The sequence below is a fragment of the Ochlerotatus camptorhynchus genome, unplaced genomic scaffold (assembly GCF_037179485.1).
Source record: "Ochlerotatus camptorhynchus isolate MF236.1 unplaced genomic scaffold, CSIRO-AGI_Acam_v1.1 ptg000276l, whole genome shotgun sequence".
Lineage (NCBI taxonomy): Eukaryota > Metazoa > Arthropoda > Insecta > Diptera > Culicidae > Ochlerotatus > Ochlerotatus camptorhynchus.
Window position 1 is genome coordinate 1534650 of NW_027040765.1, and position 27539 is coordinate 1562188.

At 38.8% G+C, this 27539-nt stretch overlaps 1 protein-coding gene across 1 annotated transcript; it reads right to left on the reverse strand.

The window, feature by feature from the left end:
- Positions 1 to 2677: 2677 nt before the first annotated feature.
- Positions 2678 to 27539, reverse strand: LOC135706240 (uncharacterized). The gene is made up of 5 exons (XM_065227806.1): positions 26992 to 27539; positions 12804 to 12876; positions 11864 to 12338; positions 2821 to 2967; positions 2678 to 2759 (listed from the first exon to the last, which is right to left on the reverse strand). The coding sequence occupies exons 1-5, from the start codon at positions 27442 to 27444 to the stop codon at positions 2678 to 2680; spliced, it is 1230 nt and encodes a 409-aa protein (XP_065083878.1). The 5' UTR covers positions 27445 to 27539.

Sequence of the window (27539 nt, forward strand, 5' to 3'; positions counted from 1 at the left end):
AAATAAATACATTCGTGACGGTCTTCGGCGACAGTGTCGTATGACAGAGCCTGTCATATGACATTTTAGTTTGGTACTGTGCTATGATAGCTTGTTTTGCAAGTGTCGGAGGCAAAGGCAGTCGATTATCACAGAAAATGTGTCGACTACCGTGACCACTTGTGGCTGTCACAATGAAAAAGCAAAAAAACTATGTTAGACATGTTGTTGGGCGATGTCGAAGACGCAACTACTTTTCTAAAAACAATGAATCAAATCACCAATTAAACGCGAATAAAAGCTAAACTAACAACACATACAGGTAGGGAAATGATTCCTCTACCAGTTGGTATAGTTAGTTTCTGAGAGTAAGCTTTTATTTGCTAGAAATCGGGGATTGAAGTCATTGTTTACAAAAGCAGTTGCGCCCAATCTCGAATCAGTCTCAAAATGTAGAATACAAGAAACAGAAATAACAGTAATTTATTGTATCAATACAGCGGAAACTCCCTCGTTGGGTGCTCGTTAGTTGGGTCTCCGCTGGTTGGAGCATGACCAATTAAAACGCAACTGGATGTAAAAATATCGTGTCAATTAGATTTGACAATCATACAAACAATCCTCCAAGGGGTAAGCATACGCGTTTTGAACTGCGCAATATATGTAATGAATGTAAACATTAGTTCGAAACATATGAGATTCATTTTAAATTCTAGAAGAAGTCAAAAACATGTATCGAGCAAATTAGTATTTCAATTTTTCCAGTCAGCTTTAAGCGATTAATTTCAATCCGAAGTGATTTTTGTTAAATCTTCTCAACCGCAACAAAGTATGCGCATACCCCCAAAACATTTTAGCCTTCTGTCAGTTGACTCAACTAACGAATCGAATTCGTTAGTTGGGCCGAAATGGTGGAACAACCAGCGAATTTCGACTGTATTAATTACACTATCAGAGAGTATTTAAAATTCGGATATCCGGATCAAGCAAATGTCATTTTCAATGAAAGATCTCACGCGATATTTACAGAAATACTTATGTCACTATCATCGGATGAGAAAAGGATGACAGAGATTTTCTTCAAAATCTTATCGATTTTTTTAGTCATGACAGAACGTGGAAGTGCTGTTATCATCATGATTACTAGATCATGATATTGCTATTAAAGTTTAAAGTTTAAAGTTTAAAATCTTAAAACTATATTCATCCTACCGATTACTTACAGTTACTTGCTTAAATACATCTAAATTAGTTAGAAATGTTGATGTCAAAACTGCATAAGATTTATTCTCTTGAGTGCTTGATCATTGGAAAATTACAAGAAAGCTAATGATCGGTCGTTTCGTCTCGTGATAGTGAGAGGATCTGTTTTCTCATTGTGACATGACGGCCGCAATATTTATTTTGGATACCTGCCGGATATCGGGATATTTTTATCCGCATAGTACCAGCACTAGTTCCTGGTTCGCAAATTAACGATCGAAAGTTAACAAAACGGTATTTTATTTGGAAAACTCAATAAGAGCAATTTTTGCATCTTGACTGATACGCGCATTGTGTCTATTACTTGAAGGCTTCATCATTTTCGAAACTTATAACGAATTCGTGTTTTATCGGTGCGAAACTGAACTTTTTGTCTGTGCCAATTTTGATACCTTATACATATTGGAACTGAATAATAAACGAATTAGCTTACATTGATCTGTTCTTCTACAGGCCTGTAGAAAGCCTATTGGCTTTTTACACTTCAGTAACTAGCGTTTTGCCTCTTAAATTAGTGTTCTGCTAAATGCAGTTCTACAGTTATTAATTGAGAGGTTTCTATGCCAACCAATGCATGCATTTGTATATTGTGTGCCAAGCACGTTGATACTTTATGCCCAGAGGATTCGAGAGAATGTAAGCGCCGCCTACGACTTGGCAATACCGTGCCGATTAGGCTATCTGAGGCCCCTCACTTACATTGATGAAGTTTTTCAATCCATGAAAAATGGCCTTTTCCAACCTCACTTCTCATTCACGAGCGTAGTTAGATGTTATGTGGACAAAGTAAAAGGGCAATTAGGAATCATTCATTTCATACGTTTGCTTTCAGCTAGCTTTGCGTTTCAAGACGCTCCGAAGCTTTTCTGTTGTTACGTTATCTTTCTAGAAACGTTTCCCTCAATGCCACCTAACGCGTCAGGAGCTTCTTTCTTTCATTCAGCTTTATGTAACCGTTCCCTCTATCCTACTACCACGCACACGTTAGTCCTATGGTACCCGTCCGTCGACCGTGGTAATGATAATGAAAGTGTATGCAACTTTGTGCCCGAGCATGCAACCACAAAGCTCGACTTGACTGGACGCTTCTCTGCAGCAGTCATGGCGATAATTAGTGACAAGTCGCACAACTTGATTTGTGGCTTTGTTCGCATTGCTAGAATCCTGCGTCGTAACATAAAGGCATCTAATTAGGAAAAGAAATTGTACACTTAATCTACGGTATATTTGGCAACATTTGTTTTGTTTTGTTTTGTAGCTCGCTTTGCACATGGGTTTCGCTTTTCCAGTCTACTGGAAATGTTTGCGACGTTAAAACAAATTGTAATAAATAAGACTACGTCTCAGACGTAATTTGTATAGCGGTAAAAGTCACACACATACACGCGCACACATATGATACAGTTTGAATATCCCTGTAAAAGAAGAATTAGCTTCAATAGATTAGATTGTCGAACCACTGCCACAGTTTGTCCTGCTTTTCGTCGACCACATATGTCAAACATTTGCCTTTGCTTCTGAAAAGATGTGAAAATATCCATTAATCAAAAGTGGAATTCCTATTGTGTGTTTTGGTACTTTTTCGAACAGGCAACTTTCGGGTGCTCGTGGCGGAAGCACTGCGGCTTCAGCAGATTGAAGTAGGTGTATCCGATTTGGTTCGACACCAGCGTGTTGGCATTCTTAAGGCAGTTGTAGAATTGTTTATCACAGTCGCAGTGAGATCTGTAAAAAGGAATAAGGTTTAGGTTTTTGAAGGAAATCACTGATATCTGACAACATTGCTGTTGTTGTTACTCTCAAGACGAGTTTAGCTTATAGAAGGTGTTCTGAACTGAAATGCAAAACCAAAGCAAACAGGCATACCTATTGTATTTTTCCTTGGTACTTCCTTTAAAAATGGATTCCAGATGTGTTTTATAATTTCCGTTGCCTTTCACTTCCCACGTTGCTTTTGACCAGAAACTAAGTATTTAAGAAGCCCCGTAACGTGGGTAGATCACCTTTCGTGGTTCGTTACGGGATGTAAGATCTACCACCGATTCCTAGTCTTAACTACTCAATTTTAGTCGAAATTCTAGTACTACACTATGTTTGTTTTGATTCGTTTGATTGATTTGATGAGGGGTTCGTGGATTTTCCGATGGTTCGAGGGGTGCATCAGACCGAAGAAAGTACCAGAGCTGAGCCAAAAAGTTGAGCACGTTTCTTCGGGACCTTCTAGTCTTAGAGTTACCTCTATGGTAAAACCACAAACGAAGTTAGTCGACCGTCACTTCGTTTGTGGTTGAGGTGAAAGAGGTAGAACCAAAACATTCTAATACATTTGGTGAAAATGCTAGTACAATCCAGTAGTAGTGTTGCCATGTGGTACACTGAAAAATTGCAATAGCAGGTTTGTTACCAAAGTTTTCGAGCCGGCGTCTGTCACTTCGTTTGTGGTAAAACGAAGTCAAATCTCGATGACCATTTCAAATGGTCCTATCTGCTTTAATCGATTCTCTTCATCGACTTTCTCTTTTCATAACCACTGCTATGCAAACAGATTTTGCGCTAATTCTACCACATAGTTTGATAAAGAAGGTTCTTATCTAGCGTCTAAAACGTCAAATACAACAGGGAAAGGTTATTTTTTTTTTTTTTCCTTTGGTTTGTTTTTTCCGTCGATCTTGTTTTCCGTGCTGAGCACCAATGCTACCGACGTGCCAGGAAGGCAGCTCCCACACCTGGACCCTACCTATCGACCCATCAACTCATGAACCGGGGACCAACGGCTTTACTTCCCATCCGAAGGAAGGCGTGATCAGAGATGTTATGCCTCAGAACATCCCGGCGGCGCCGACTGGGATTGAACCCAGGCCTACTGGGGTGAGAGGTTATCACGCTTACCACTACACCACCGGCGCCGTTAGGGAAAGGTTATGCTGCTGAGTTATTGACGAAAGAGAAAGTCAATGAAGAAAATCGATCAATGCAGATAGGACCTTTTGAAATGTTCATCACATCACAGTAGGGTTGTTTTGATCAGATATTTTCAATAATTCAAAAACAGTTTTTTCGTTCACCAAAATTACGTTCATGAAAATGTATTAATTGCATTCTACTGCTATTGAATTTCCAAAAAATAATGACGTCCTCTTTCCCCTTACACATATCGATAAGTTTGAATTTTTCTAGTTAGACATTTAATCTAAAATACTCTTTACTAAGCTAATCGTTGTCATGGCTTGTTAATTCTTGTCATGGAAACCACATATACATTTTTTCATCAACTTTGAATTTTCCCAACTCCTTTGTAGTTTCTTAGAAAGTGCACTGCACATTGTCTAGGTGTCTTCTAAACAAGTCTTTCGAACTACCCTGAGAAGCTCTTAGAAGTTTCTATAGAAGTGCTCTGGCTAGTCCTTAGCGAAATTCTTTATTTTCACATGCGATGTTTCCACAATTCATCAAATCTTTTCATGTAGGTACTCAGAATTTTCTTTAGGAATCCACTGAAGTTCCGCAGACCGGCTCCTGCACTTATCACTGAAGTCTTCCTAGAAGTAGGTAGTACCCAACAAAGATTGATAGCTGAACAATAACTTATTCAACCGAATATTTATATCTTTGGCTAAAAAATGGCTTATTCAGTTTTTAATCATTTGGGGACAATTTGGAAGTTACTTAGAAGTTTTCCAAAGATCTAATGTAGGTTGTTTCAAATTCTGTATACACACCCATTTTTAATTGCCGTAAAACAGCAAAATTTTACTAAATTTTTACGAACTGGAAATTCAGCAATCCATCCAGCAAAATATTATAGCTGAACGACCAGCAAAACAAACTGACGTAGAAGTGACAGCTCATTATGATATAAACATCAATATTTCACTGACTTTTTCAGCAAAACTAAACATCAATTATTTTGCTGTATAGCCAGCAATATGGTTTGTGTTTAAATTGGATCTAATTTTTGGTTTCGGAAGAAAATTGGTTCATAATTATTAATTTGACTCGTTCATTGATTGGGCAAATATAAGAGAATATTAGCGATTAAAAATTGTAATAGTCGTATAGACAAAACTCGAGCGATTTAGCACTTGACTGCTCTGAAATCAAATTTAAAAGTATTGCCATATATATTCAATGATAAAGTTCATAAACATACTTCATAATTGCACAATGATGCTGTTAAAAAAGGAACTTTCTACCCGACTTGCTATTTCTGAATATAAAGATCAAATGAATTAATTAATTAATTTATCTTTATTAGGGAGGCTTTCAGCCTGGGGCTGGTTCGCCTCCAAAAAGATCAAATGAATGTGAAACGCAAAATGATCGAAAGTTTAACAGAACATGCATGAATTAACTGATCGTCCAGCAAAACTTTCACTCAATGAATTTACTCAATGAATTACCTCAAAATTGTGTTGAATTTTCCGGGCAAAAACAGTGGAAAACCTGAAAAACTACTCGAATATGAGGAAAATCCATGAAACACTATGTACACTAATAGACTGAGTGAAACCTCTCGCGATTTTGCTCATATTCGAGAAGGTTTTCCTGGAAAAACCCGGAATATTCAACTCCCTTTTGGGTAAATCCGCTTTTACCGAAATTAAGTTGACTCGACTCAATTTTGAGTCGGCCTGAATGACCGTGTGCACAGACCTTAAAAGTCCTCTGATTTTTTTTTAAATCAAAAATCTCGCACAACACGAGAGAAGGGCCTATCATTGTTGATCGAATCTATTCATCGATTTTCTCTTTCGCGAATAACCCGACTGCACATGAATTTCCCATTCAAAGTTTTGTTTCAGGCACAAGCTAACATCATCTTTTGTTGAACTGTGCTGCGAGCTTAGCGAGACATTCGTTTATGTTGCCGTGGTAACCCATAGAGAAAGTCGATGACGAGAATTGATCAACGAGGATAGGCCCTTTTCAAATGTTACGCGAGAAATCCGGCCTGTTCGAGACGCAGATAAACCATAGAGGTAACTCTAAGACCAGAAGGTCCCGAAGAAACGAGCTCAACTTTTTGGCTCAGCTCTGGTACTATCTTCAGTCCCAAACTAATAGATGCACCCCCTCGAAACATAGGAAAATCCACGAACCCCTCATTTTATCTGTAGCGAATCAAAACAAACATAGTGTAGTACTGGAATTTATACTATTATGGGGTACGTTAATCGATTTGCTTGGGACCAATAGACTAGTCTAGTAGTGAGCCAATTTAAAATTGTTAGTTTCGTATTGATTGTTGGAGACAGTGCTGCAAAATTTCGACAATACACGGTGATACTCAAAATTCTGCATTGGTCACTCGTTTGAGCTAACAGTCATCGTCAAGGCAAACCATGTCAATTGTCAGTAACATTTTTGTCAGTGACGAACATGTGCTGATTTGTTTATTAGCTAAATTTGAAATGTAATTAAATGGCTTGAGCAAAACAATTACATGGAGCCATTAAAGTGAATAAGCATCTACGTCCTGAACCGCTTGGATAACAATAATGTGTCTCAGAATGCAAGAAATTACACTTTCTGTTACCAGGTGAATCTTTGTCATTGACGAAAAAATGAATGAGATTTTGACAAAGATTTTTTTGAGGATCAAGTCTATCATTGACTATGTGAAAAACAATTTTGTCAATATCGCGCAAAAGTCTGTCAATGACAATGACAAATCTCAGCACTGGTTGGAGAAACACAGTAGGCCTTAATTAGGTCAAGTTTGAACAAGATTTAGGAAGTGTCGGACGATCGAGAAATTGGAGACAATAGCCAGGAGCCTACATGTGGATTCCCCAACAGAATAGAATATGTGCCGTGATGCAGTATTCCTAACGCCGGAGGAGGTTCGGGCAACCGAACCTCAAAAGGAAATAGACGACTACGACGAAGACAGTGATTCTAACGGTGAAGATTTCTACGGCCCGAGACGAACCAGCTAAGGGCTGAAAGTCTCTATAATAAAGCAAAAGAAGAAGATTTCACGGCTATGAGTCAACCTGTGATGATTTTCATAATCAAACGACCGACGATGAAGACTAAACTCTGGAGGAGACTGGATAAACCCATGGATAGGAGGAGAATGATGATGACACCCCACGACGGTTCGACCGTGCAAATAAAGGTGTATTGCCGAGTCGTTATCAAGATATAGTCACACTGGTAACGTAACATCGAAATGAGCCAAATTCCTACCAGGAAGCCATGAATTTCCCCGAAAGTGAGCAGTGAAAACGAGCAATGGAGGAGGAGATTTAATCACTTCGACTGAATGTCACAGACCTGTGCAGACAGGAAGGCCATCGGAAGCAAGTGGATTTCTAAGAAGACACGCTACAAAGCCCGTCTGGTTGCCCAAGGGTACAACCAGAAGTATGGAACAGACTATGACGAGGTATTTGCACTGGTTGCGAAGCAAACGACTCTTCGTGCCCTCTTGAGTATCCACATAGTGCAGCACGTTGAACAAATTATCCGAGACGAGCTTCATGAAGCAACCTGCTACGTCCCGTCCCAAGAATGATGTATGCCGTTTGCGAAAGAGCCTGTAGAAGCAGGCGGGAAGAGTGTGGAACGAGAAAATCAGCGAGGTGTTACATGAACTTGGATACGTTCCATCTGAATCCGATCCTTGTCTCTACATGAAAACATGCCATGGAAAGAAGTCGCTTGTCTTACTCTATGTAGAAGAATAGGACAGGGTTCGTAAATTTCTGCAGTGACATTTCAAAAACAACATGTCTTGGAGCTGTATCCAACTACCTGGGTATTCAGATTCAGAAAACGCAAAGTGGCCAGTTCCTGTTGAAACAAAGCGCTTACATCCGGAGGGTAGCGGCTAAGTTTGGACAATACAAAGCGAGCCGTCTCATATCGCAATGGACCCCGGATATCCGAATCTACAACAAATGGAGGAGGATCCGATGCCTCGTAGCGAGGAGTTCCAAAGCTTAGTAGGTGCTTTTTTGTATATTGCGGTGAATACGAGGCCTGACATTGCTATTAGTGCATCCATTCTGGGACGCAAGGTTAGCCATCCCACCGAAGCAGACTGGACGGAAGCCTAACGCACACTGCGATATCTCTACACTACCGCCGATTTGAAATTGAAGCTACACACTTATAGCGAATTTGTTTATTATCCAGGTTGGAACCAGTTCCAACCCGTGCAAACCCGAGCTTCCTGTCAGTGTGAACCTCAACCCGAGCCAGGTTACAAAAACAAACGTTCACACTGACGTTTGCTAGACAACAAGGAGACCCAATCTTGATACCCGATCCAGGTTGGAACTGAAACAAAAACAAATTCGCTATTAGAAATACCTTATCTCACACGTGACGGAATCCATCTTTGACATAAAGGATGAGACGTAAACAAACATATCATGTTAAATTAAGTGCTCCGTGACTGAAAAGTTCGAAAGTATGTTTGATTGAGCTGAATTTCACGTCTATTATGACTCAATTTTATGTCAAATTTGACGCTCGCATATGTCAGTCTCAGAGCACCTAAATTTACATTAATTTTTCTAAGTGTGTAGGAGTTGCAGGACCACTAGAAGCATATGTAGACGCTGACTGAGCTGGTAATCGTGGGATTCGTTTTCCGGCTTGATGGATCAATTAGCTGGAGCGCTAGGAAGCAGCTAATGGAGAACCTAGGATAGATCATTGCCAATCCTATCACGGTACGGACGGGGGACAACCAAAGTTGTATTGCGATGCTACGGTCTGAAGGAGGAAATAACCGAACGAACCACATTGACACAAGGTACAATTTCGTCAAGGATTTGGTATGTACCGGTGTCATAGATGTTTGTTTATTGCCCTACGAGTAGTTGTGGAAGAAGATTGACCTTCAGTGCGTCGAGCTTGAGGAGGAGTGAAGGAGAAAGCTGAAGCAACTCGACGGAAGAGTCCAATCACAGTAGTCTAGATAATAAATAGATATTAATAAACCCAGTTTACATTAGTCACTCGATACCAACACTGAAAAAAGTTTTCACATAATTTCTATTAGGAATGCACATATTTTTCCAATAACAAAATTAATTATTTTTATCTGAATATCACATAACATCATACATTCCATGTGAGTAATCATAAAGCTTTCATTGGACACATAAGGTTCATGTGATTTAGTGGAGCAATTTCGAATTATGGGATCACATGAAGTTTATGGGAAATCCACATGGATTTTCCACTGGTTATGTGATTTATTTTATGAGTGTACGGTTGTCTTTAATCACTCTTCCAAGATTTGGCTTGACGAAATAAATAGCTTGGAGTGAGTTGGTTTATTTCCGTTATAATTGCTTATCTTTTGACAGAAACGCGTATTTCGTCTACTACTTGCAGACTTCATCAGTGCCAAGTACTCAACACCACTTGGCACTGGTGAAGTCTGCAAGTAGTAGACGAAATACACGTATCTGTCAAAAGATAAGCAATTATAATGGAATTTAAAGGAAATAAGCCAACCCACTCAAAGCTCTTCATAAAAAGATTCCGTTCAGTGGTTCGACAAATTTAAAGGATTGAAATGAATATATAAACAAATTTGAGACATTTTAAATCATATTCTGGGACCAAATACACAAAAAAGAGTACCAACAAATCAAAAATTTGATCAAAAGTTCTTGTTCTACCATTTTTGTCAGTTTTCAAGTGTCAATGCTTTTAAACATTGAAAAAGTATGCATTTTCATTAGTTTTTTTTTTTAATAAAAATCAGACGATGACATTTTGAGATATATGTAATGTAATATATTTTTTTAATTGTCACTTTAAAAAAAATTAAAAATTTATTTGTCCCAGAAATGCATGATTTTTTTCTAAAACTACAATTTTTTTGCAATAAGTACATCATTTTGTATTTTTTTTAAGGTCCAATTCGGAGAAGGTCGATTCAAAAATTTAATTTCTTTTTCGCTATTTTGCCTGCCCTAATAAAAATGTTAAGGTTAATTTGCTTAACGACGTGTTCGTGGTATCATCCACCATTTGTTGAATAGTTCAATAATTTGTTCGTTATGGTATTTTTATTAGGGTGTGTGTGGGGGCGACCCCGGCGTAGTGTTTAACATCCATACCTCTCACGCCAAAGTCACGAGTTCAAATCTCACCCCCGGACAAGTCACGAATGACCCAAAAGTGTTAAATTAAATATAGTTAAAAAAAAAAAAATATTAGGGTGTACTTCCTCAGAAAAACAAATGCAATTTTTCAGTGAGTTTTATGGGCTATGAACTTCACCTGGAAGCCATCTGAGCACAATCGTTGAATTTTCTTCAGAAACCCTTGAAGCTTGCGTTTTTTTTTATTATAGTCACTTTAACGCTCTTGGGTCATTCGTGACTTGTCAGGGGATGAGATTTGAACTCGTGACTTTGGCGTGAGAGGTATGGATGCTTACCACTACGCCGGGGTCGCCCCCCGAAGCTCGCGTTGTTCATCTCCAAAAGTAATTTTAATTTATCTTTGATGCTACCCTGCAAGTCTTATAAATTTGTTCAGTATATCCTGAAAAAAAACAATGAAATGGTTTCCCTGAAAGTCCTTGAAATATCTGCAGGAAGTTATCTGGACATTCCATGCAGGTCCTCCGTACTTTCTCTGAGTGTCCTCTGAACTTCACTCAAAGACCTCTGAAGATTATTTTGAACTTCTATAGATGCGTCGATCATCTCCCAATAGTACTGTCAATATCCTCTGAAAGATCTTTGAATTTTCTCCGGCAGATATACGATCTTCTCCAAAAAATCCTCAGAGTTTTTTGAGAACTTATGACAACTTATAAAGTTCTGTGAACTTCCCACATAATTTTTCCTCATATTGACCTTAGGTTCTTTCTGCTTTAACTGGAAGTGTATTTAACACACTCCATAAGCTGTTGAACCGCCTCTAAATAATCTTTGTAGCCTTGACGAGAAGAGCAACACAATAGTTGGGTAAAGAAGAATTGCATTATAACAGACCATCGACTGGAAATGCTCTCGCAACGTGGGGCTTTAGGTAGTGATGAACTATTCCACAGCCGCAGTCAGTAATGAGCAAAAGGAGGACGCACATCTTTTGCCTGTAGACTAGAAGACATACTTCAAGTCTCCGCGTACATCGTACGGGTTAGGCAAAAGATGTGCGTTTGACTTTATACTGTCGCATTAATGGCCCTTCGCTCATATTCAACTTCTATTCAATTTTCATACTGCCGTACTATAACTGAACTATCCACCTACCCTGTCCTAAAGATCATTCTCTAGCTAATAAATTATCACACTAAAGCTTCATGTTAGCTTTTTCAACCGACTCTGAAAATCTTTGTGATTGCACGAAGTCTTGCGAACGTTCACGGAAGCTGGTCATTTTAAAGAATATCATGAGTTTTTCCTAAATGTAATATAAGCTTTCCATTCAGGTTCGAGGATCATCTTTATGAATCTTAATGTAACAAGACTTCACGTTGAAATCTTCGTAACCTCTCCAACATAGCCAAAGTTTCTTCATAGTCTCATAGAAGTATGATCGATAGTTCTACGAACTGTCACTATTCAATGCCTTTCCGTTTTCAAGCATTTTATAATTCTTGGAGTAAAATTTTCCTTGTTCCAACCCGTCAACTCACCTGGTAAAATACCCATTGTTCTTCAGTCGATTGAACTGCTCTCCGGGGACGATCGACGCCGGACACAGATCGTGCGCCCGGCAGCACGCATCTGTCATGTAGAAGAATCCGATGTCGTTTTCACTTTTGGCCTGGTTGCCATCGCCGCACCACACCGTACCCGGGTAGATTGCTTTGATGCGTTGCTTGAACTGATTGAAGAGGCCCCCGATGGCGGTCTTCGAGGGCCGTGGAGGTCGCTTCGACGAGCTGCCACCGATCGTAATCGGCGTTGTCACCCCGGCATTACCGGTCGTCAGCGCCGGTGTCACCTGGTCGCTGAAATGGGCCGGAAGATTTCGAAGCCCCTTGGGGGTGTTGATGAAGTGCGGGTGGAATCGATGTGGGCTCAATGGACCGAACCGTTGTTGGTCCGCCTGATGCTTTTCAATGTACTTGTAGACGCCCAATCGCTGCAGAACGTCCCGGAAGAAGCCTGTAACTCGCGAGACGCTCGTTGAACTCCACGTGGTTTTATTGTCTTGATCTTGGATTTAAAAGTGTGCGCATCCACCACAGCAGAAAAGGAGCAAAGTGAAAGGGAACGAAAGCTCGGTCATATTTACATGCGTTACAGAAAAGTTGTATTTACATTTTATGTAGGTGAATAGAGACTAATAGCACAGTGACGACAGTGTTGTGATTCGTATTTCGCAACCAATTTTGATAGATATAGAGGAAAGGGCTCAAAAGTACGATTCCGTGCCGATTGTTCACCAATTTATGTACATACTCGTTGGGCGGCAAGCATAGGTCTGATACTGTTAGGAGTTACGTGAGTCGGTGGTGTTTTTGTCCGGAATCGGTGAAGCGTGTGCTGGACGTGCTCTGACTCTCCGTCATCGTTCGTAAACAGCTGTTTAGTAGATATACGAGGTGCGGTAATTTGTACTGTACTTACTATCGGAATGTGGTGACGAGTGTAAAAAGTAGCTCTGGGAGTTTCCTTCGTCGTCGTAGTCCTCGATCTGGAGCTGGGAACAGGAACAAAAAGTGAGCATTAGGTTACAAAAGTTGATACGACCTGTAGCAGTAGGATGTGTATATTTTTATCTTCAGGAAGCCATTGCCTGTTTGGGTGATGAATTTTTGAAAACCTGTCGAATGAACGACCTTTTCCGCAATTAAAATGTAATTTTGTCACAATCGTTCTACCGTTGAATGTGGTTTAAGCAGTTTTTTCAGCTGCATCCATACCTACTGCGGCAATTAGTGGTTTCGAATGTTATTATTAATGTTTTTTGGTGGTCAGCGAAGGTGAAAATTGTTAACATTAATAGGATGAAGAGCTGGTTTTTAATGAACTCTGTCAATCAGACCGAAGGTTGAATTTCAAATTTGGAGAGACAGTACATATTGTGATTTGCTGTTTGGTGAGTGGCGTTTTGGTAATAATTATTTTCGAAAGGGAAACTGGCGTGTATCACACTTAAAGGGTGATACGGTCAAAATTTGGTCAATATCAACTTGACGTATTTCTTTCAATTTTGCATTTAAAAAACCTGAACACCCCTCATTTTGAAGGTGTGTGTGTGTAGAATGTTGCTCCTATTTTGATTTTGGAATTCACTCTTCAGTTGTCAAAATGCCGTCCAAGCAAGAAGAGCAGCGTATCAAAATTTTGCTCGCGCATCGCGAAAATCCGAGCAACTCGCACGCAAAGTTGGCAAAATCGCTAAAAGTTGCCAAATCAACCGTTACAAATGTAAATAAAGTGTTTGGGGAACGTTTGTCGACAGCCAGGAAGTCTGGATTGGAGGGAAATCGAAAACCGGAAGCCGCTGAGACGACAAAGAGAGTTGCCGGTAGTTTCAAGCGAAACCCTAACCTCTCTCTCCGAGATGCCGCAAATAAGCTGGGTGTATCGTCTACAACCGTGCATCGAGCCAAAAAACGAGCCGGACTATCGACTTACAAGAAGGTAGTGACTCCAAATCGCGATGATAAACAAAATACGACGGCCAAAGCGCGATCCCGGAGGCTGTACACGACGATGCTGACGAAGTTTGACTGCGTGGTAATGGACGACGAAACCTACGTCAAAGCCGACTACAAGCAGCTTCCGGGACAGGAGTTTTATACGGCAAAAGGAAGGGGAAAGGTAGCAGATGTTTTCAAGCACATGAAACTGTCAAAGTTCGCAAAGAAATATCTTATTTGGCAAGCCATCTGTACCTGTGGCTTGAAAAGCAGCATTTTCATAGCTTCCGGGACTGTCAACCAAGAAATTTACGTGAAAGAGTGTTTGAATAAACGTCTGCTGCCTTTCCTGAAGAAACACGGTTGTTCCGTACTGTTTTGGCCGAATTTGGCATCTTGCCATTACGGTAAAAAGGCCATGGAGTGGTACGCCGCCAACAACGTGCAGGTGGTTCCCAAGGACAAGAACCCTCCCAACACGCCAGAGCTCCGCCCAATTGAGAAATACTGGGCTATTGTCAAGCGGAACTTAAAGAAGACCAAAAAAACTGCTAAGGGCGAGCAGCAGTTCAAGGCAAACTGGCTTTCTGCGGCGAAGAAGGTGAACAAGGTGGCTGTACAAAATCTGATGGCAGGGGTCAAGCGTAAGGCCCGGCAATTCGGATTTGGAAAAGCGGAAGCCTAACTGAATATTTTTCCTGAATTTTATACTAATTGAACTTGAAAAAGAAATTTAATTTGATTTTTTAAATAAACGATTTCACCGATTTACACGCGTTTTCCCTTGACCAAATTTTGACCGTATCACCCTTTATAACATTCATGCTCGGTTAAATTCAGCTTGCAGCAATTTAATACAGCAAAAAATAAATTTTAATCTTGCATGCAAGAGGATGCACCTCAATCATGTCGAAAATCTCATGTAATTTTAATGGCCACAACAATAAACAAATGCAGTAAAAGCAGCGTAATACGAACTGTTTATTTTATTATAGTAAATCAATTATATTCTCAAATTGCCATTTTACGCCTTTTGACAGTTTAAAGAGCTGTTACTTCTCAGTTTGTGCATCAAGATTTCTTCAGCTCCTGTTTGATGAAGTATTCACAAATTTATCATCATAATTTGTGGCTTGATCGATGAAGCCAAATTATCTAAATGTTGACTACTATTTACAAATATAATCTGTTATTTTTTACGATGGGAGCGACTCTATCTAAAATGCAGGGAATATTTCGTTTAGCTGGCGTGAGACACGGTTTGGATTAATACATTAAAAGAAGACGTTGAAAATTGTGTTGCAATTTCATGCTTTTTGATAGAATTTGATGAGAGTAGATAGATTTAGATGCTTAAAATGAGAAATAGATTTTTTGAAGACAGATTCGACTGCGTGGGATTTTTTCTTAATATCAATAAACTAAATAAGCTCAAATGTACATCATTTGTTGTCAAAACATTATTCTTTTAAACTACTTTATATTTATTAAAATCCGTTCGCCGCGATCAAAGCTAGAATTGCTTGACTTGTTTTTCGTCATCTAAGAAATGTGGCTAATTTTAAAATTTAGCGGCTTTGATTTATCATCTTGTAGCCAAAACTTTCAACATGTTTCTCAAAGAATAACCACATTCTTGTATATTTTACGACCATTTTAAAATTAGAATTGAATACAGATTAAAATTATAGCTTCTTTCTTTATGAACGAAATTTAGCTATTTTGAAGTAACGATATTTTTTTCAACTAATTTGGTTCATTGAACTTCAAGAAATAACAGGTTGAAAAAAGGTGGTCTTATAAGAAATAGTTTACTAAAATAATTCAAACAATAATTCACAGAACAAGCCAATCAAGACACAAATTATACTTACAAACCTTGAATACATAAAAGACCAGCAGCAAGGAATTTGAGAAATTTTTATGCAAAAAATTAAATGGCAAAGAATGACAGATCTTTTATCTTCCAATGAAAAAAAAAACAAAAATCACGGTGTATTATTTTTGTATGTTCAGTATTTCAACAATAATGCTAGAAATGAATCTCCATTGTGATTCTGTGGGATTCCAAGAAGGATTGCCGAATATCATGATCCATAGCCAACAAATCAAATCAGAAGACGCTCGGTGAATCACCACAGTTAGTCTGGCGAACAAAAGAGTATTTCTAGAGAATTTCAAGAGGGATAACCAAGAACCTCAAGTGCGATTCTGTAGCAAATCAAATGGAATTCTTGATTATTCCAAGTGTCATTCTCAAACAGACAGAAAACCCAAATAACTTCAAGGAAGATTCTAAATAATCCCAATCGAAATTCCATATAATGCTAACAGGAGATGAATAACATAACAATAAATTCAACGAGCAATTGAGGAAATCTTAATTGGAATTTTGGAAAATCCATAGAGACATTTTGGAAAATCTCAGGATTTAAATTTCCGAAGTACCGTAAAACGGGGTATCTTTAATAAAGCGGGAACTTTGTAAGTAGAATATAATGATTTAATTTACTCTCTGCCCTTTTTCCTAACTAGAAGAATTGGTTCCATATTGTAGATCAGGGCATTTCTCTTCATATCGTATAAAGTTTTTTTTTATAGTTTGTGTTACATATTTGCCAAACATATTGAAAAACAATTTTCTTGTTTTTACCTGTTTGAAAAAGCACTCAAACCATTAGCGAGTAGGCTGTGCGTGTGATCGAACCTGACGTTTGTTTTTTTCCGTGGAGTTTTTTTTTATCTATAATCTGTTGCTGATCTGGCCAAACCCAGGCCCAGGAGTCAGTTTTTAGTTCCTCAGTCCCTATTATTTACCGCTGAGAAGCAGTTCTGAAGACAAGTAGAACCTCGACGAGGCGTCCCATCATCCGTTTCGTCCCATCATCCGTTTTGTCCCATCATTAGTTCCATCATTCATTGAGTCGCAGCGTTAAACCTGACTATTGGCCACGAAAAGGCTTGCCAATGCACATCAAAAATCGACTACATACATCCGAATATTTGTTTATCTCAAATCGGAATAGCTGTCCCTTTTAGAAATGGTCATAACGATTGAACGCTTGCATGAATTTTTGATATCATTATATTCCAGATATTCTACATATAATTACCTTCAACTAAGCATAGTTTATTTCAGATCTCTCTCCCTTTACCTTAATTACCAGCCACATTTGTCATGAAATTTAACCACAGCTGGCACGCACGCTTTAGTTCCAGCACTTTTTGAGTCCTGGTGATGCGTTTAAGCTCTGACATTGAACGGATTTTCCAAGCATGGTTCTTTTGTACCTCTATAAAGATGCAAAAATAAATGTTACATTCTTTCGAAGAGATTTCAGTTTCTAAAAGATAACACACGATTTTTTTTACAGATTTATGCCATGCTTCATTATGACGTCAATGGCTGCTTGAAATCACAAACGAATGAAATTTCAAAGCCTACTATCAATACAAGCTGATATTTGTACACATTTAAAACGAAAATACTTGAACATATGCCCATTTTACCCATTGAGAATTGAATATTTGTGAAATCGGTGACAGTTATTCTGAATCACCCTGTTCAATTTGGACTTCTACATCAACACATGTCAGCCAGCCTTCAGTTCAATTGGCTAAACTTGGTGAGTTCGTTCCATTTTGTAAATTTTTATCTCTTCAACTCAGTAACGTTGGGAAATCACCTTTTTGTGGTGCGTTACTGATACCACCGAATCCTAGTCGGGACAACTTCAAACTAGGGAATAAGAATTTTTTCAGTAATGAAAGGATAACATTTTAGTGCATGTTACTTTTTATGACTTGATAATAGTGACAAGACTCGGGTAGTGACCACCGCTGATATGCAAGTCTATATTGCATATTTCAAATTAAAATATTGATTATGTTCATAGAGTTTACATAATCCTTTTCCCTTTGTCCTTCTCCTTTTTCTTTCCCTCTTCTCTTTTCAGAAAGCGAGTAATGGCGCTATAGCCATAAGTCATAAAAGGCTAGGACAAGAGTTAGTACTCATGTCCCAACCGTCAGAAGAAAATGGAGCATCACTTAACCTTTCTAGCGTTGATGCTTCCAACGACCAACCAATCATATAATTACCAAAACCGGAACGTACGGTACGAGATGTCCACGTTTCATCCATGTATTGGATTCTGAAGCATCGTGTTTAAATATTCGATTTAAACAGGCCCGATGTTTTCTGAATCATCTTGCCCCTTAAATGCTGCACAGTAGGCCTGGCCGTTTTGATATGTGTGACGCATCTTCGATGTGAAACATATATCAAATAGACAAGAAAAATTATGGAGGTATATCCATTATTTTCCAGGATGCTTTCAAGAACTGGCTGTGTTGGTGTTAGATTAGATTAGATTAGATTAGATTAGATTAGATTAGATTGAAAAAGCACTCAAACCATTACTTGTGAAATGTATTTCCGATATAGCCATCACAAATTCAATGTTGTGTTCTTATTGCTTATGATGTTTTCTGATTATACAGGGTGTTTGATTCCGGGTTTTACATATTTTCAGGGTAGGTAGGGCTCCTAAAGTTATGAAAAAATCCCCATGAAACATAGGGTCGGAAGTGACTGCTAAGTGAGTTATTCAACATTTTATGTTTTTTTCTATTGCCAACTTTGGTTAGCTATATTTTTTTAATCTTAATGTGGTTTTCTGATTTCAACATACCAAGTGAAAGATCAAAGTCTTAGCTATCAATGCTCTTTGAAAAAGAACTCGATTAAAGTTAATTATTATACATTAAAATTGAAAAGTATGTTGAAAGTACCAAAAAAACTGGTGAAATTTCATACATTTTAGTGTTTTTAAGTTGAAAATTTTCATTTCTGTTTATTTAGTTGTTGTACAAAACATTTTCCATGCAGTTCCCTAGATTTGTGCCTTTGGTAGCAACCTTGTAGGCTTTATGGTTTCTTCGCAATTATTGATTTAAAACAGCCATAAAAACTTGTGACGTTTTCTTAAAATGCGCTATAGTCACCTTATTCGCTCGTACGTTCGGTTGTTGCAGTGGACTACGCACATGAAAATTTGGTAGAATGTTATTGTAGATGTTTAGCTACATTCTTAACTTTTGATTACCGCACATCTCCTGCGTCGAAAGAAAACATAACTGCGGAGATGTTTCGCGGTATCGAATATTGCTCAGTCTCAGCAGAAAAACACAACGAGAGAACACCGAATCGGCGTATTCTGTGAGCGGAAGGGAGAGAAGTAGGTAGTGGTAATAAGTCGATGTCCTTTTTATTGGCGTTGACGGCACCGTCGAAAAATTTGCTCTTCCAGCAAATTTAGATAGTTTCTTATGGGAATTTTCGGTGGAGTGAAAGGATAGTACAAAGTCCGCCATGTTTCACGCACAGTCTGACGTTTGCTTATGGATTTTCTCATAGGAGTAAAGAGCTACAGAGTCGCCGTCAACGCCAATTACATCTAGCACTCGCAGCTCAGCTGCGGTGCTGTTTTGATGGAGGAGTGTGGAGCTCCGTTGCTTCTGTATACATACTTAGATTTTTTTACTGAATTTTTGGATTACTGACTCGGTTAAAATTCAAATGACTGTTATTCGTAAAGGTTGGATAAAATCGAATTTTTTTATTTTTCATCATTACACGGGGTTAACAGAAGTTAGTCTGTAAATTTTCGCAACACATTTTCTCAACTTTGAATTTTTCACAGATTTTTTAAATTTTACCGAAGAGTTCCGCAATTCAAAAACTCGGTAAAAATTACTGACTCGATAAGTGTGTACTGATGTATGGTTGGTGAAGAGGCTAGCATGTGGAGGGTATTCTCGGGCTAGTGAATGCCACCCATCCCCACTTATAATTCAGTAATACACTATTTATTCATTTCTGTTTGATATGTTTACAAAGTTTGCAAACAGAAATAAGCATTGCAGTGTAGTTACCAATTTTCCAAGTCATTGACTTCAGATAACTGTTCAAAGTCCCAGATTTTTTATAACGGAATCATGAACAAAAAACCAAAGGCCACTATGACAAGCGCGATCGGTCTGAAGGGATCTTTACATAGAAATTGTTTTAAGGTGATACGATTCAGATCCTCGGGGGCTGGTTCCACTTTTTTTTTCAGGAGGCCATTATCTGCTACCGGAAAAATACAATACCAAAACTGTGATGATAATTTAGTGCCTTAAATCGCAATAGTGCCCGAGATAAACGCCCTAGAAAACTCGAAGTGGCCGATTAATGTATGATAGTTAATGTATGATAGTTAACTTCATTTGTTTTCCTCCTGCAATCCTATATCTTAGGTTATTTCTTGTTTTCGTCTGAACCTGGACGCAAGTCAAATTAAAGCCCGCGTGGATACTAGTACACTTCCCGGGTCGCAATTTTTCAACGCTGAGCAGAGGACAGATGTGCCTGATGATCTGCGATACATACGAACCGAAAAATTTGGAAAATAAAGCTTTTGGTGTGGCAAGCCATTTGCTCCTGTGGCTTGAAGAGTTCTTCGTATTTCACAACGGGCACAATCAATGGTGAAAATTACAGAAAAGAATGCTTAAAAAACGGCTTCTACCCATCTACCGAGAGCATACGGATCCTCCATTGTTTTGGCCGGATCTGGCATGTGCTCACTATGCTTCTGCTATGTTGGAGATGCTCAAGAAGGCAAAAGTCGATTTTGTCGAAAAATTCCAAAATCCCTCAAATTGCCCTGAACTGCGTCCTATGGAAAGATACTGGGCAATAATTAAACGGCATCTTAAGAAAGATGGAAGAGAAGCAAGATCTGTTGACTGCTTCAAGAAAATTTGGTCTGCAGCCCAACGAAACGTTAAGAAGAAAGTTGTGCAGAATCTAATGGGCGGTATCAAGAGAAAAGTCCGAGCGTTCTTCAGAAATGAGAAGTAAACATTCAAACTTCAAACGTGAAATCGGTCATATGTATGTTGATTTTCATTTATATAAAGTACCCGCATAAACAATAACCATAAAAAGCGCCTAACCACCACTTCGGGGTATAATCTCAACTTTATGTGGCATGCTTGTACCATCTATGATATCGTTAGTGTATGGTACCTGTTTATTAGGGTTAACTTTAAAATTTGTTCGAAAATAAATATTTTCCTTTGAGAAACAGGTGTCTACTTTCATTCATGAACAGTCCTAATTAGTTTTACATGATTTTTGATATTCTTGATAACACCAATACCGTCAAAGTCGAAAACAAATACACGTAAGCGCAACCAGTGACCTCAGGGGTGTAGTGGTAAGTGTGACTGCGTGTCACTCCAAGGGCCTGGTATCAATCCCAGTCGGCGCCGTCGGAATAAAAATCTCTGAAGTAAAACCGTTGGTCCCCGGTCCATGAGTTGGTGGGTTCATAGAAAGGATCCAGGCGTGGGAGCTGCCTCCCTGGCGTCGGTAGCGTTGTCAACCAATCTTTCATAAACGTATCTCGATGGGTATATGATGAGGGTTCTACTTCCACTTTCATTTCAAAATTTGGCCGGCCGAATTCTGAGAAAATCAGTTTTGAACATTCAGTGTAAATTTTGGCAATGTTGTAACTTTAAGAGAAGTTTTACTATACAATAATTGTAAAATATATTAAACCAGTTACCTGAGAACTACGTTTCAGTCAATAACGTTTAACTTGCATATAAAGATCGAAAATCGGTCGTAAAATGGCATAGATATGAGCAAAAAACATTTAAATGTTTTTTAAAGGGTGACCCCAAATTTATGATCGGGAGTGTACTTGTTCTCATCGAATATTCAACCGATTTGGGCACAACAGGCTTCATTTTGAAGGAGAATTTTTTTTTTCATTTTGATTAACTTGTTTAAATTGTTCTAAACTATGAAAAAATGTTTATGATGTATGGTTAGTGGTTCGATAAACCATCATTCGTTTTTGTAAACGCATTCTGTAGATCATAATTCATGTTCGACATATCACCTAATGTCAGAAAAGGTAATCAATTGATTTCAGTTGAGGAGTGAATGAGTTGCAATTATTACACATGAAACAATTTAATTACAATCAGAAAATAAAGTTGTGCACATTACTGAAGCCTACGGGAACACGAAAATAATTGTTTAAACAAGATATGTTTTAAATCTCTGTTGTCGCTTTGACGCATCACTGGTAATGTTTATAGAATACATTTGCTGCATGAACTAGACTGTTGATACAGTATGTTTGCTTACAACATAATTGTTCTCTTCTTCGTAGACTAAAAAATCATGCACTTGTTCGATTAGGGACTATGAACAACCCACGTTAAAATATTTTGAGACATGAAACATTGTTTACCCTTACTACTCCTGCTTTGTGCTGAAGGAAGTGTTAAAGCTACAACAAAATTAAACATCTAAATATTATCTGTAAATTTTCTACCTTTTTTAACTCTTATTCCTCTTCGATCCTTGTAATCTTGCTTTGACATCGACTAGGAAAATTCATCAAACCTTCGTATTCATATATTAACCTGCTTGTATTTTGGATTTGGAGAAACTTTGTTCTACCGCCATGGCGCCTAAACGCTAAAGAAAAGGGCAATCTCGTGATCCCCTTCTGATGAAATTAATATGAGCACTCAATTTGATATGGTCACGGATGACGAAAATGATCCATAATCCAGGCAAAATTCCAATAAACTTTCCCGGCTTAATCCCAAGATGGAAAAAGTCCCCTCTATTTTGGTAATCACTTCCGATTTCCATGCTCTTCGCATGGAACATTTGAACTTCGTTAAATTAGATTTCGCTTCAAATTGGCCGTTGAGCTGAATGCCGTGTATTGGCTGAATCCTTGGAGGGATTCAAACGTCTTTTCCAGTATCTTACTGAGAAGAAACACATTTTTTTTACTTGCGACACCAAAACTGAACGTCTGTTTAAGGTTGTCATAAAAGGTCTGATTATTGGTGTGATTTTTTTTATGAAAAAGTGCAGGAGGAGGAGGAGGCACTGGTCCTGTTTATTAATTCACCTGTTCCGGCGAGGGGGACGACTCCATCTACGATACAGGAAAGATTGTGTTTTACTGTGGCTAGCTGCGTGCACGCTGAGTAGATTGAAAGAAGAATGATGGCGATTCTGAAGATTTCATGCAAAAACTACAAGGGACAGCCCTATGGGGATGTACGCAATGGTGACGTAGTCTACGTGGTCGTATATAATAAATTATTTGTTAACTGCAGCAGAAGCTTGTGTTTTGTGCAGGAATATGAATTAGAGCGGGGTTCTCTCTGATTATACTCTTTAGTTGACATAGATGGCCCACATAGACCGTATGGAATTAAACTTTGAAATCTGTGTTAGGGAAATCGCTTTTCGCAGGCAATCGGGGATAATTTTAACTACCATTGCAACAGTTGCACATCCGTGCAATTTTCAATAGTGAAATTTTGAAAAATGATAGTCTTAATTTTAACAGATTCGTAGAAAAAAATCCTATCGATTGTCGTATTAAGAATTAAAATCCGTCATCTCTGGATCAAAATCAGACCACTTCCATGCCGCGACTGACTTTGGATTGTTAAATCACACCCCCAATGTTGCCTTAAAGTACATGTCATGTTAGATTTAAACATATCTAGATAGAGCTGGAATTAGGCGTAACAGCTTTTGTAAACAATGACTTCTCTCGATGATTTTTAGGAATTCAAGGCACGCCCACGCAAACCAACATTACCGCCGGGTAGGGGAAGTCTTAACCTACCTGATGGTGATGTTGATTTGCGAAGGCGAGCCTTGACTTTCAAGACATCATAGAAAGAAGTAATTGTTTACAAAAGCTGTTACGCCCTCATTCCAGCTCTATCTTGATATGGGATCATGGGTCATCCGATTGATGACCTTGACAAATGTCAAAAAATACTTTTTTACAAATTTATGAAGGTCCTGAAAAGGACCGTTTTGTAATCATGGTTGAGTAATGCTTAGCTATTAGGGTGTTAAACACATATGAGGGTGGTGAGCTGTATGTATCGATAGCGATGCAGCTTTTTCCTCTATCTATGGATGCTCATGTGGGCTGCAGCTCACTGCTTGCAGGCAGCCTTTCTTTGTGTACTGGAGAACAATGTTCAACGCCACGCGCCAAAAGCACTGCTGCTGCTGATACCGACGATCGGACACCACCATACACGGTGATTGGAACTGAATCCGCTCAGTGGTTGAGGCCAGCCTTGGTAGCTAGCTGCTTGTGGGGAGTCTTTCGTTGTGCACTGGAGAACACCACCACTTACCACACGGTGATTGAATAAACACCGTTTGGTGCGGCCGGATGGAATTCATTTTTGAAATCTGTATTAGGGAAATTGCTTTTGGCTGGCAATCGGTGATCATTTTTAGTATCAAAGCAACAGTTGTACATTCGTACAATTTTCAAAAGAGATATTTTGAAAAATCATAAAGTCTTAAACTTAACAGACGCGTAGAAATATATCTGATCGATTGGTGATAAAATTATTGAAATTGGTTCAAGGGCAGCTGAGTTATTAACGTTTAAAATCTTTCATAATTTTGTAACATGTTCCATTTTCGGTTTTCACACGTAGTCCTATGTCAAAAGATGATGCGCGATGCATGAAGATGCGAGAAATGAAAGAAGATTTTCCGAAGATTGATCGCTAGTGTGAAATTTTTTGAGCATCTAGGATTCAGATTTAGAGGTTTAGGTCGCGGGAGGATGTGTTTGTTGTCCTGGTCGCATTTGTTTTCGCTTGTAACTGTCACTCTACTTATTTTTAATAGTGAAATAGTTTTTGGTTAAATTCAGAAGTATATAACTGGTCGCGAGTGCGAATTAATCTTCACAACTATCGACCGTCGTTGAGTAGTCCTCAGAACTGGCCATGTGACCTCCCATAGTGCATATCCTTTCAAGTGTTTTTTATCACACATGGCTGGAGAAAATTGGATCATTCGGGTGAGATTCGGGTGAGGATCGGAATTTTAATTTAGGAGGTCGGCTAGCTTGGCGTTTACTGAGTAGAATATCGTGGGTCCTCCAAATCAAAACAATTACAACGGTCGGATCGCCAGCTTAAGCGAATCCGACCCATCGCCTACCCTACTATCCAACTCTGTAGCATCTATGGGGGCGTCGGTGAGTCGCTGAGTCGCTGATCTCCCGTTACATGATGTTACATCAACAATATCCTTCCTTTCCTCGTTACGGAGAAGATGGGTGTGGCCGACAATGCTAATTATCATGCTTTTCCTGTTCTGAACATTGATTGGAGAACTATTCACTCCCAAATAGTTGTTCTTAAGCAATCAGAACAAGAACGTCAAAGAAGGCACATGACAGTTGCTAGTATGCAATAGACCAGAGTCGACACACTAAGATTATTTTACCGAAATCTGTGAAATTTTACCGAATTCGCAACAGCTGAGCGTTCGGTAAACAGTTCGTATAAGCAAACAAGGATTTTTTCACAGTTAACTTGTAATTTTTCAACGAATATCTGTGAAAAATCACAGAAAATCTGTGAAACATCACCGAACTGTTGAAATTTCGGTAAAATTTCCCAGATTTCGGTAAAATATTCTTAGTGTGGATGTTAAAATAAGAGTCCTGCCAATAGCAAATGTTGCGAACAAGCAGCACTGTTTGTGGTTTATTTTTCGTCAGAGTAAACGGCAACCAGATTTTTACTTCATTAGAAATTGCATGTCGATAACGGAGCTTCTGGGAGATAAAAACAATTATAGAACCTGAAAAGTGTTCAAACAAGTGCTTGGTATAACGAATAAATACCACAATGTACTAAATAAAGCGAAGAAATGTTTTTCATCTAAAATTACTAAAATATTGTCAGTAATGAATGCAATACTTGTAGTTCACTGGTTGTGGGAACAATACTCAAGTAACATTACAAGCTTTATTGAGGTTTTATAGCATTCTAAAAGTCTAAATTATCGTCTACAGAACCCTCATAAAACAAATATTGTTACTTGGGTAATGTTTATTTACTTTGCTTGTTTGGACATCCGCTTGACAGTTCGATTGGTACTTCTGGCTTCGCTCTTGGCGGGACTCTTATTATAACATTTATTTTGCAATATACTATTTACTCCGTTACAGCGCAACGCAACGGATAGTCGCTTCCGTCCTGTTTTCTTTTTAGAAATGTCGTGAAGTGTGAAGAGTTTTCGAACTAGTTTGGCAATAAACCGCAATAATCTTGGAATAATCTTTAGTTCATCAGTAGTACAGCAGGACAGTAGTAGTACAATATAATGAAATTGGATGTGATCTTTCCTTTATTTTCGTTTGTATGTACTTAAATTTATAATTTAGTTCGGTTTTCTCTCAACTGAAATCTAGTTCTCCTCTTCGTGTTCAGCGTTGGACAATTTCGTAAGATTTTATGAAGCTCACAAAAGGAAAAGTTCATGAGTCATTGTGAGCTTTCGCGAACTTTTCATATAGATGATTATAGACTCGCTTTTACTCAATTTTCATAGAAGGGAAGATAGAACTAAGATGTCTTCCTCCTTTTACCTTCTCCTACGTCCTTTTCTTCCATTCTTCTCTTTTTAGAAAGCCAGCCCTATAACTATAAGCCATATAGAGCTAGTATAAGAATTAGTGCTCATGTCTAGAGGAAAATGGAGGATCACTTAACCTGTTTAGACTAGCTGCTCCCAATGACCAATCCTTTATAAATAACAATACAACGGAACGTACGGTACGAGATCGCTGGTGACGGTGACGAGATGTCCACGATTCATCCATTTATTGGATTCTGCAGCATCGTGTTTAAATCTTTGATTTAAATGGGCCCGATGTTTCTTAATCATCTTGCCCCTTAAATACTGCACAGCCTGGCAGTTTTGATATATTTTGCGCATTTTTGTTCATGGTAAGAATACCTGTTGTGGATCTTTTGAAGGGAACTGAGATCATATACAAGAATTCTATTCTTGCCAATGGTTATGATATATGAACCAATGTGAAGCACTGGACTTCACCCAAGATTACTGGACACCCTCAAAGTATCGTTTGAATTGTTCTATTTGGGATCTTTGGTCTTATCCTTTGTATAGTGTCTCACATGATTCACAATACCAAAAACTGATAGGAAATACTTAATTCAATTTTGACCGCTCGAAGCACAGTAATTCTAATGCACCCTTCCACCTCACTTACCACAACATTCTCCGTTGGGTTTTCACTGTCTCGCAGGTCCGCATTGACCTGCTCGGTGAACAGCAGCTCCAGATCCACGTTCTCGTCCAAATCCATAAAATCACTGATCGGTATATGATCCGGTTCCAAAAACGTGAAATTCTTCGTTCCAAAATGCTTCAACTCCACCATCACCGTACTGATTCCCACACTATCCGCTTCGTTCTCCGTCGTAGACACAGCGTCCCCATCACTTTTCAATTCCGTTCCCGCAACGTTCAGAAACCGAGTCGATGGCTCACTGGATTTCAAATCTTGCCGTTCCGTTTGCACCGCTTCGCTATTCACCACTTGCTGTTGCTGTTGCTGCCGCTGCGAACCTCGCATGGGATCATTGTATACGATCTGCAGCAGCGAACCCAGCACAACCACCACAACCAACACTAGCTTTTCCAGCATCCGATTCGAAGCCATCCTGGCAGCTGACTAATCCACACTCTACTAAACTTGCTCCGACACTAACGGCTAGTTTAAAAGCTTTCTTCATACTTGCCTGCTCAAAACATCAT